This window comes from Cucurbita moschata, unplaced genomic scaffold (genome assembly GCF_002738365.1).
Source record: "Cucurbita moschata cultivar Rifu unplaced genomic scaffold, Cmos_1.0 Cmo_Scf00050, whole genome shotgun sequence".
NCBI lineage: Eukaryota > Viridiplantae > Streptophyta > Magnoliopsida > Cucurbitales > Cucurbitaceae > Cucurbita > Cucurbita moschata.
The window spans coordinates 1230607-1241259 of NW_019268566.1; the positions used below are offsets into that span (position 1 = coordinate 1230607).

The window sequence follows — 10653 nt, forward strand, 5'->3', positions numbered from 1 at the left end:
CCCCCCCCCTCGAGGCTCAACGTCCTTGCTGGTACTCGTTCCTTTCCCCAATCGATGTGGGATCTCACAATCCACCCCCCTTCAGGGCCAGCATCCTTGCTAGCACACCATCTGGTGTCTGGCTCTGATACCATTTGAAACAAACCAAACCCACTGCTAGCAGATATTGTCCTCTTTAGGCTTTCCCTTCCCGGCTTCCCCTCAAGGTTTTAAATCACATCTACTAGGGAGAGGTTTCCACACCCTTATGAAGAATGTTTCGTCTCCCTCTCCGACCGATGTGGGATCTCACATTAGAGGTCAGATTGGAGAACCAAAAGAGGGTAGCTCAACGACGAGCCTGATTCTTGAATGATGGCGGTGCAATTCAAAGAGAACCGACCGTATCCATTACAATCAAAGCTAATATTAGCTCATTTCCATGTTTTTCACTCTATGCTACCCATTTGAATAGATCAGTCGAACACGGATTCTTCAGACGAAAGATCAAAATCGAACGGGAACAAATACTCATTAAAGGAGGAAAAGAGAAGAAATTGTACCTCCATGGAGCTTCCATAGCTTGGAGATACAGGCTGAAGAGCTTGATTATTCCTTTCAATTGATTGATGATGTTGCAATAATGATGCAGCAACATGCCTCCTTAAACTGCTTGCACTTGTTGGCTGCCATTGGAAGAGTTATGAACAATGAGAACACATAAGAAAAGAATAAATAATTATGAATAGCAAAGAATAAATACAGCATTTGATGAAGATCTTGAACAATAGTAAAAGAGGAAGTGGACGATGACGACGATTCAGATAAGTCGGTAACTCGAACACCAAATGTGTAACAAAAACACGAGTTTACACTCTGCAACAAGCTAGTTTATGTAAAGAATAACAGTCCAAGCCCATCGCTAATAGATATTATCTGCTTTGGTCCGTTATGTATCGCTAGGAAGAGGTTTCCACACTCTTATAAGGAATGATTTGTTCCCCTTTCCAATTGACGTGGGATCTCACAGTCCACCCCCCTTGGAGGCCCAACGTCCTCGCTGGCACACAGCCTGGTGTCTGGTTGTGATACCATTTGTAATAGTCCAAGCCCACCACTAATAGATGTTATCCGCTTTGGCTTGTTACATATCGCCGTCAGCCTTACGACTTTAAAACGCGTATGCTAGGAAGAGGTTTCCACACCCTTATAAGGAATGCTTTGTTCCACTCTCCAACCGATGTGGGATCTCACAATTCATCCCCTTTGGATGCTCAACATCCTCATTGGCACACCGCCTGATGTCTGGCTCTGATACCATTTGTAACAGCACAAGGCCACTGCCAACCGATATTATTTGCTTTGGCTCGTTACGTATCGCCGTTAGCCTCACAATTTTAAAACGCGTCTACTAGAAAGAGGTTTCCACACCCTTATAAGGAATGCTTCGTTCCTCTCTTCAACCGATATGGGATCTCACAATCCACCTCCCTTGAGGGCCTAGCGTCCTTGCTGGCACACCGCCCGGTGTCTAGCTTTGATACCATATGTAACAGTCCAAACCCCACTAACAGAAATTGTCCGCTTTGACCCATTACATATCGCCCTCAGCCTCACGATTCTAAAACGTGTCTATTAGGAAGAGGTTTCCACACTCTTATAAGGAATGTTTCGTTTCCCTCTCCAACCAATATGAGATCTCCCAATTATGTACGATAATCTTCATCTTTCATAAGGAAACGCTTGAATTCACACCCAAATTCCAAAAACAAAAACTATGTTATAAGAACTACTTTTTTTAGCTTTCAAGTTTTGGCTCGTATCTTGAAAAGAACCTCTAGAAATAGATATCAAAACAATGAAACTCACGAGTCAAGTAGTATTTCTAAGCTTAATTCAAATGGTTTTCAATGTCTAAACCTCTCGAAATAGATATCAAAACAATGGAACCTATAGGTAGAATAGATATCAATACCAATTAATATTTAAACCCCATTGGAAACCCATCTTCTAACCAGCAAAATTAAGAACAGACCAGCTAGAAACAAACAGCTTGCCACAAACCAGATCTTTTCACTCAAAAAAGAAAGGGACATGAAAGGAAATCCTGTTCTAGCCAAATCTCAAGAAGGAACATCATAAAAGGGACCAAACCAATCATTACACAGTTCAGAACATTATCCACACACCTAGAGATAATCAGCTCAGTTTTAGACCAAAAATTGAAAGAAAACAGAACATCCAACCAAAGATCAGACCTGTTCAGGAGAGCTGGGGCAAGGATCACCAAGAAAATTGGAAAGGTCAAGGGCTTTGTCCCTATTAGAGTGATGATGATGATGGAAGTAGCGGCGGCGGATGAGCCTTGAATCAGCAGCACCACCACCGCCATTAGAAACGCCATTATTGGAAGCTCTGTGCATTTTAGGAAGTGAAAGGTATTGATGAAACTCCCAAAGGGCCGCCGCTAGCCGTCTGGCAGAGATAGAAGAAGTAACAAGTATAATGGTGAAAAGGGTTGTCTGTTCGGCTAATGATGGTCTGTTGAGGAAGAGCCGGAGGAGCCCAAATCCTCCATTAAAGCAATGGAGTGCAAGGTCCACATTTCGTCCCTTTTTGCCCCAATTTTTCCTCCTTTTCTGCCCCCACTTAGCCCTTTTTCCATTTTGTTCGATAAATAAAACTCTCTCTCCTTCCCTTTTCTCTCTCATCCATCCCTTTTCTCTCTCATCCATCCCTTTTCTGACCCTATTTCTTTCTGGGGTTTAAGAATTCACGACAAAGCTTTGAGATTTCCAGGTGGGGTTCCCTTTTTTTGCTCCAATTTCTCTTCTTTTCTACCTGCCACCCTTCTACTCAACCTTGGGCTGTGATCCAATCCGAGTCATTTCCATGGTGGCCTATAAAGCCTGGCGCATAAGGGTTTAGTATTACCTGTTCGGCATCTAGCTGGGGCCACCCGTGATGATTTAACCCGCCCAAAAAAAAAAAAAAAAAGATTTAAACAAAAACTCTTCAACCGTGCTCGTTTTCGACTCCCTCCCAACAATCCTTCCTTCGAACAAAGTATACTATAGAGCCTCCCCTGAGTCCTATGGAACCCTCAAACAACCGAGGCCTATGGAACCTTCAAACATTCTCCCCTTAATCAAGGTTCAACTCCCTTCCAACCATCCTCCCTTCGAACAAAATACACTATAGAGTCTCTCCTGAGTCTTATGGAACTCTCAAACAGCCGAGCCTATGGAACCCTCGAACAGCCTCCCCTTAATCAAGGTTCAACTTTTTCTCTAGAGTTCAATGTACAACCTCTCCTTAATTAAGGCTCAACTCTTTCTCTAGAGTTTACTGTACAACCTCCCCTTAATCAAGACTCAACTCTTTCACTAGAGTTCTCGAACAAACTGCATTATTTATTTGACACTCAACTCTTTCTCTAGAGTCCATTATAGAGACTCCCCTGGGCCCTATGGAGCCCTCAAATAGCCTTATCTTAATCAAAGCTCGACTCCTTTTCTGATATCATGTTAGGAATCACGAATCTCCACAATAATATGAAATTGTCCATTTAAGTATAAACTCTCATGGTTTTGCTCTGTGTTTTTTCAAAAAACCTCGTACAAATAAAGATGTATTTCTTAATTATAAACGCATGATCATTCTCTAAATTAGTCAACGTAGGACTTCCTCTCAACAATCCTCAACATAATGAGTCCAAGTTATGGTAGCTCTAACGTAAGGGAGAATAGGGGTAGGGCCAAATATATCCATGATCTCTCGTGTTTTAGCTTACCAAGATTACATTTTTAAACAAAATGGTCGATAAATCTTAGGCTCAATCTTCATAAATAACAACAAAAGGAATAAAAAGTTAGCTACTGGAGTGGAACTACTGCACACTGTCGTTAGCTTTCTCGATTTCTCACTCCGACAAGAACAATGCCATAAACACACACGTTTTTGGATTTGATTAATACTTAAAAGACTAGAATTAAGATAAAGTTTTGATTTAATTAAGGAAATTAATGTTCATCTTTGATCAGGACCGTTGAATTTAATTCGCATTGAGATAGGTGAGTGGATCCATTATGTGTCATAAATGTCTTCAAACATTCTTGCAAATTAACTGCCAAACCACCCTTTTCTAGAACTGTCCCATCAAACACAGATTAATGTTTTAAATTTTGTAACTTTTGTAGATAAAAATATTACTTAAATTTAGTTTTATACTAATTCACATGTGCTAAAGTAAGAACAAGTTCAGATATTCAGTTCAACTTATACACTGAGTGGTGTGCCAGCAAGGACGTTGGGCTCCAAGGAGATAGATTGTGAGATCCAACATCAATCGGAAAGAGAAACAAAGTATTCCTGATAAGGGTGTGAAAACCCATCCCCAATAGACATGTTTTAAAAATCGTTAAGTCGAAAGGGAAAGTCCAAAGAGAACAAGGTGAATCATTCCTTATAAATGTGTGGAAATCTCTCCATAGTAGATGCGTCTTAAAACTGTTAGACTAACGACGATACGTGACGGACTAAAGCGAATAATATCTGTTAGTAGTGGATTTGGATGGTTACAATTTGTGAGTGACCTTCTTCTCGACTGGAGTTTTCATCCGTGTACATATTTATATTGGCAGGAGAACGAACAACATGAGTGGATACATAATTGATAGTTACATTGGGATGGTTTGCCTTTATTGGCTCCACCTTCCCTGTATCGATAAAGTCTTAGATATCGTATTTAAACCCTGAGTGAGTCTTATGGGCATTTGTTAGATCGTCTTATGGGCATTTGTTAGATCGTACTTGCAATAGCCATTGGCTTTATAGCCTCGGTCAGTTGGACAAGTAGATGTTCACTTGAGAAAGAAGGGAGGACAATGAGCGGGTGGTTGAGAGGTATGCCGATCGGAGTGAAAGTCAAAGGGAGTCTACTTTTGTCTTTCCATCGAACAAGACATTGACTTCGATGTTCATACCTTTTCGAGCTATGTTTTTTATCAGCCATTTTTATAATTTATTATTCTCATTTTATATTTATTATTATTTTATTTAATTCAGTCGTTTGATATCGCAAAGGGCTGGATGGCCCATGCAGCTCAATATTGGGCCGTAAGCCCGTAGGCCCAATGGGAACGGATAAAAGGATAAAGTGCAGTTGGGACCGTTGGCGCCTCACAGTCGGTCGTTGCTCCTTCTTCCCGGCTTGGCATTTCTTCACTCCCTCCCTCTCTCGACCTTTCGTTTTCGACTGAAAGATTCAGAGCAGAAACGGAGGGGATCGACGAACAATGCCAGCCATAACTCTTTCACAGTTCACATTTCGTCCTCCTTCACCCTCTTCATCTCTCAAATCCGTACCTACTTGTTTGGTTTCTCTTAGCTCTCCTTGCAGGAAGCTGTCTTCTAAACTCTCGCTTCATGAATCTGTTCCCGTTCTTTTCAGGTAATTCTGATTCTTTTGATTTTTGTGTATCTATGTATGTATGAATTAGGTCTTTGTTTTGATATCTGAGCGGAGAACATCAGGGAATAGCGGCTTTAGATTCTTTGTTTGTAGGGTAGAATGAATGTCTGCTAGAAACAAACTGTGGGAGAGAATGAGATGCGTATTCAGTTTTGCGGTGTCTGCCTGATTGATGTGTGTGTGTTTGGGACTGGTTTATTTTGAGAGATTTCTTGAAGACTGAGCTCCTGTAGGAGATGAAGCAAATTGAGCTATATATTCATCACACTTCTTTAAATGATCTCTGAAATGTAATGCCATTCAGACTTCAGAGAAGGTATGAATTCTTTGATCTGTTCTTGCTTTATTGATATAGGTTTTCAAGTGGTTGCCAGGCCACAACTCGCAAAGAGCGGTATTGGCGCAAATCAGAAGTGGTTTCGAAATATTATGATCGCCAAGTAATTTTCTCCCATTTCCCTTTTTTCCTTTCTCATTTTCTTTGCAATCCAATTTACGTTGAGAGAACTTAAAAATTAGATACTTTTATACTTCTGAATACATATGTAAGCTTAATGGAATTGGTAGTGTACTTAGATTGTGTACATGTAATTTTGGAACATGTAATCGTGTGTGGTTGTGACGAACCCCTCTGTAATTGGTTCTGTTTATTGTTTTGGGGGGTTAAAAATATGATAATGTAAGACAGTTTCTTATGTCTCTTTTAGTTACCTATATATTCTTTTATAGATGTGGACGTATAAAATGTAACATTTTCAGGTTCATTTCATGCATACTCGTCCATTGAGATAAATTGTCTTCCAGGAACTTCGTCGTCGTGACTTCTGCAGCTGTGAATTATCTACAAGATCAGTAACTGTTATGGATAATCCTTGGGCCTTTGAGAAGTCATTGGCAAAGGGAATTCATAAAAATATAGATAACCATGAATCTAGCAGTGCAGTCAGCAGTTCAGTTCTGAAGTTTATGCTCCTGTCTGGTTTCTTCATACTTCAAAACTCTCAGCAGGCATTAGCCGGTTCAGATGTTGCTACTGGGTTGCAGTCAGTCCCTCTTCTGGGAGACCTTGGTGATATTAGCACAGGTTTTGCTTCAGTTAGTAAATCACTCCTTATAACTTTTATGAATCTGTATTTTTAATGCTGAAGGAAGCCTAGCTGTAGTTTGGTTTCTTTGTGGAGAGTTCGTGGTGGAACTTTGACATCTCGTGTACAGTTTTGAAAGTCGTATGTCTTTGACTGCAAATAAAATTATAATATTATTGGTTGATTTTGAGCTAAAGTTTAGAGTAATGAATTTATGCTTGGAGTATGATGTGAAATTGAAGGATCATACTTATGTTATCACTCTTTCTTTATGCAGGCGTTTTTGCTAATCTTTTTCTCAGAACTAGGGGACAAGACTTTTTTCATTGCAGTAAGTGCCAAATGATGATTAATTTCTGGTGGGAAAAAGAAACTTTGTAGTCTGCTGAACTTGGAGTTAATACAAATGGGCTTGTGTGAGATTCCACATCGGTTGGAGAGGAGAACGAAACATTTCTTATAAGGGTGTGGAAACCTCTTCCTAGGAGATGTGTTTTAAAACCGTGAGGCTGACGGCGATTTGTAATGGACCAAAGCGGACAATATTTGCTAGTGGTGGGCTTGGGCTCTTACAAATGGTATCAGAACTAGAGACCGGGCGGTGTGCTAGCGAGGACGCTAGGCCCCCAAGGGGGTGGTGGATTGTGAGATCCCACATCGGTTGGAGAGGGGAACGAAACATTTTTTATAAGGGTTTGGAAATCTCTTCCTAGCAGACGTGTTTTAAATCTGTGACGCTGACGGCGATATGTAACGGACCAAAGTGGACAATATCTGCTAGTGGTGGGCTTGGGCGGTTATCGCTTGAATTATTTATTTTTCTGACCTGTTGTCCTGATTATGATAGGGTATGGTGCTTTTCATAATTCTATGTTTACTGTCTTCTGTAGGCTCTTCTAGCAGCTAGGAACTCTGCTGCTATTGTTTTTGCTGGAACTTTTGGTGCACTTGCGTATGTTATTTCACCATGGCTGACTATGTATTTTTGTTTTTCATTGCCGCACCCCTTCGGACAAATTCGTATCTGCTATCCAATCCCATTTGACATAGAATTATTTACCTAATGACATTTAGCAGGAGCATCACGTTGGTAACCATGAGCTTGCAATTTCCTTATTTTTGTGCATAGTAACTCAATATACTTCAAGATTTTTCTTTAAGAACCTTTATAATTAAAAATAATCAACTAGAAAAATGCGAAATATCATGAATAAATTGGTGCGCCTGGCAATTATTTTAATTAAATAACAGACGAGTCATAGGTATTGTATACGAAGATGCTCTGTGGTTGATATCTCAAGAAAACATGGAAAATTTCTTATCAAATTTTTCAAGAGCTGTTTGTCCATGGCAGGGTAATGACCATCATATCTGTTGTTCTTGGACGAACTTTTCACTATGTTGATGAGGTTCTTCCATTCAGGTACGTTCCTTGTGATAAGCCATATGAAGAAGTCAAGAGTTTGATTTCTTAAACTGTTCTGTTAAATTGTTAATGCACCATCAATCCAAAATGGCTGAGATTTACACATATGGTCCCAAATGAAATCGTGGATTGAGATCTTTCATTTATTTTTTCAATTTATGGTTTGAGTGAATATCTAACCTCGATTCCTCTTAAAAAATTCCATTTATCATCAACATATTTGATTCTTTATCTCCATTACTTATACATGATCACAGGCTTGGTGGTAGTGATTTACCAGTTGATGATATTGCAGCTGTCTGTCTTTTGGTCAGTACTGTCGTTTAGTGACAAAACAACTTCATTGCTTGCTACACACAAGTAGCTACATACTTGAGAAAATAACCTAATTCAAACTCTAATGCTTTTTACGGATGTAATTGAATGATTGTGACTGATTTCAGGTGTATTTTGGAGTTACGACTTTGCTTGATGCCAGCTCAAGCGATGGACTAAAGGCAGAAGATGAGCAGAAGGAGGTAATCCCTTATACTAATGTCTGACGTCTGTGACAGTGGCCTACAAAAAATTTAGTATTCTAACCCTTGGTGTAGTGGCTAACCGCCATGAGGGTATGAAATACAGGAAGATACCTTAGATAAATGTAATAACTACTATGATTTAACGAAAATTATATGTTTTCACATCCAAAAAGGAAAACATACTATTTGAACTATTTTGAAATGGTAAATATTGAAGGTCTAGAAAAATAGTTTCGAAACTACTGTAAACACCAACTTTTTTCCCTTTAGAGAATTCTACAAAGTCACCAAAAACCAGATGTACCTATGTGATTGGATTCAGTAGCTGAAAGTATGTCAGAAAATAACAGTTTTGTTTTAAAATCTGAATCAGGCAGAGTTGGCTGTCTCAAAGTTCTCAGGAAATGGTGCTGGGATATTAGCTGCTGCCAGTACTGTCGTCAGCACCTTTGCATTAGTATTTGTTGCTGAGTGGGGCGACAAGTCATTTTTCTCTACAATTGGTAATTGGAAAGTCTATTGTATCAAATTATTTTATTGAAATCTTCTACTAAAACTGTAATATTAAACCTTGAAATTTGATTGTTTATATGATAGGATGGCCAAGTAGTTTTCCCTCCTTTCTCCTTTCGCTTATAACCTCATTTGTTTGTTAATGAAGAGAAGATTAAGATTGATCGAAATACAAATGAACTAGACTGACAAATGTAAACTGTATTCATCTTTCCACACTGTTCTTTAGAGTTAAGAAAGAATTAACCATTAACATTTTATATAAAAGTGTCCTTGGCATAAGCTTCTGGGAAAACCCAAGCAAGCGCTAAGTTTCTTTTTCCTCATTCAATAGTTTATGTGGACCAAGATTGTAGTCTTTTATTTAAATCATTGAATTTGGTGTTGACAAGAAATTGCAAGTGCTTTTCCGATTTAGTACTTCCTCCTACATCTGAACTCAAAGCTATATTTTTTCTGGCATTATGTAGCCCTTGCTGCTGCTTCTTCACCCCTCGGAGTCATTGGAGGTGCACTAGCTGGTCATGGTGTTGCAACATTGGTAACTTCTATACTTTTAACAGCATCCAGTTACTTCATTTTTGTTTGAACATTACTTTAACCTGTTGATTAAACCAGACTTCTCAGTGGGAAAGTTGATCAGTAAGATAGAGGTAAACAGTTTTGCGTGTCTACAGAATCACAAACGGTAACTACCCAAGTCCACCGCTAGCAGATATTGTCCTCTTTGAGCTTTCCCTTTCAGGTCCCTCAAGGTTTTTAAAACGTATCTGTTAGGGATAGGTTTTCACACTCTTATAAAGAATGCTTCATTCTCCTCTCCAACCAACGTGGGATCTCACAATCCACCCACTTTCGGGGCCTAGCGTCCTTGCTGGCACACCGTCTTATGTCCACCTCCCTTCAAGACTCAGCTTCCTCGTTGGCATACTGGTGTCTAGTTTTGATACTATTTGTAACTGCCAAAGCCCACTACTAGCAGATATTGTCCTTTTTGGGCTTTCCTTTTCAAGCTTCCCCTCAAGATTTTTAAAATGCGTCTGCTAGGGAGAGGTTTCCACACCCTTATAAAGAATGCTTCGTTTTCCTCCCCAACCGATCTATTTGTGGTTGTATATTAAGTTGAATCTTATGCGCGTACTACATTTGGGTCTATCGATTGGGGGCAAGTTCAGTACACGAATTTAATGGAAAGAACACGTTAAATACTTCTTTAGAATAATATACTTGCATATCTGTGCTTGTGGATAGATATTTATACACACATATATGGCGTGTACCAAATCCTCAGTATCTATTTATCATTCTCACTTGTCAAGTTGCCAGTTCTTTTATTCGATTTTGATATCTGCAGCTTGCAGTTCTAGGCGGTTCTTTGCTAGGGACATTTTTATCAGAGAAGGTAAGATGATCATTCATTCTTTGTCCACTTTCTTCACGTCTGTGCCATTTATGAATGCTCACTACTATATCTACTGCACATTATGCTTCAGGAGGATGAACTCGTTGTCTCACACACAGTGAACTTAACATGAATTTCGTGCTCCCTAGGTTATCTCTCTCTCATTTGTCCCTCTAAAATGTTCAGTGTGGTTTGAAAGGCCAACCAGCCAGGATTATGATATGACAACACCTTTTTTTTTTTTTTTTTTTTTT

General features: G+C 39.4%; 2 protein-coding genes across 4 annotated transcripts in view; one reads left to right on the top strand and one right to left on the bottom strand.

The window, feature by feature from the left end:
• Positions 1 to 2839, bottom strand: part of LOC111435587 (uncharacterized protein At5g41620-like) — a 6153-nt gene extending 3314 nt beyond the window's left edge. Inside the window, exons 1-2 of the mRNA XM_023072994.1 lie at positions 2238 to 2839; positions 543 to 665 (exon numbers count right to left, since the gene is read on the bottom strand). Of these exons, the coding sequence (XP_022928762.1) occupies positions 543 to 665; positions 2238 to 2714 (600 nt within the window). The 5' untranslated portion in view covers positions 2715 to 2839. The remainder of the gene's footprint in view (positions 1 to 542; positions 666 to 2237) is intronic.
• Positions 2840 to 5135: 2296 nt separating this feature from the next.
• Positions 5136 to 10653, top strand: part of LOC111435585 (GDT1-like protein 1, chloroplastic) — a 7887-nt gene continuing 2369 nt past the window's right edge. The window contains exons 1-12 of one of the 3 annotated variants that reach the window (XM_023072991.1): positions 5136 to 5431; positions 5808 to 5892; positions 6257 to 6547; positions 6815 to 6868; positions 7428 to 7489; positions 7892 to 7960; positions 8221 to 8272; positions 8407 to 8481; positions 8858 to 8987; positions 9468 to 9538; positions 10352 to 10399; positions 10491 to 10638. In XM_023072991.1, coding sequence (XP_022928759.1) covers positions 5277 to 5431; positions 5808 to 5892; positions 6257 to 6547; positions 6815 to 6868; positions 7428 to 7489; positions 7892 to 7960; positions 8221 to 8272; positions 8407 to 8481; positions 8858 to 8987; positions 9468 to 9538; positions 10352 to 10399; positions 10491 to 10532 — 1134 coding nt within the window. In that variant the 5' untranslated portion in view covers positions 5136 to 5276 and the 3' untranslated portion in view covers positions 10533 to 10638. Of the gene's footprint in view, positions 5432 to 5807; positions 5893 to 6256; positions 6548 to 6814; positions 6869 to 7427; positions 7490 to 7891; positions 7961 to 8220; positions 8273 to 8406; positions 8482 to 8857; positions 8988 to 9467; positions 9539 to 10351; positions 10400 to 10490; positions 10639 to 10653 lie in introns of those variants that run through there. The other 2 variants (XM_023072992.1, XM_023072990.1) reach the window with 2 other exon arrangements.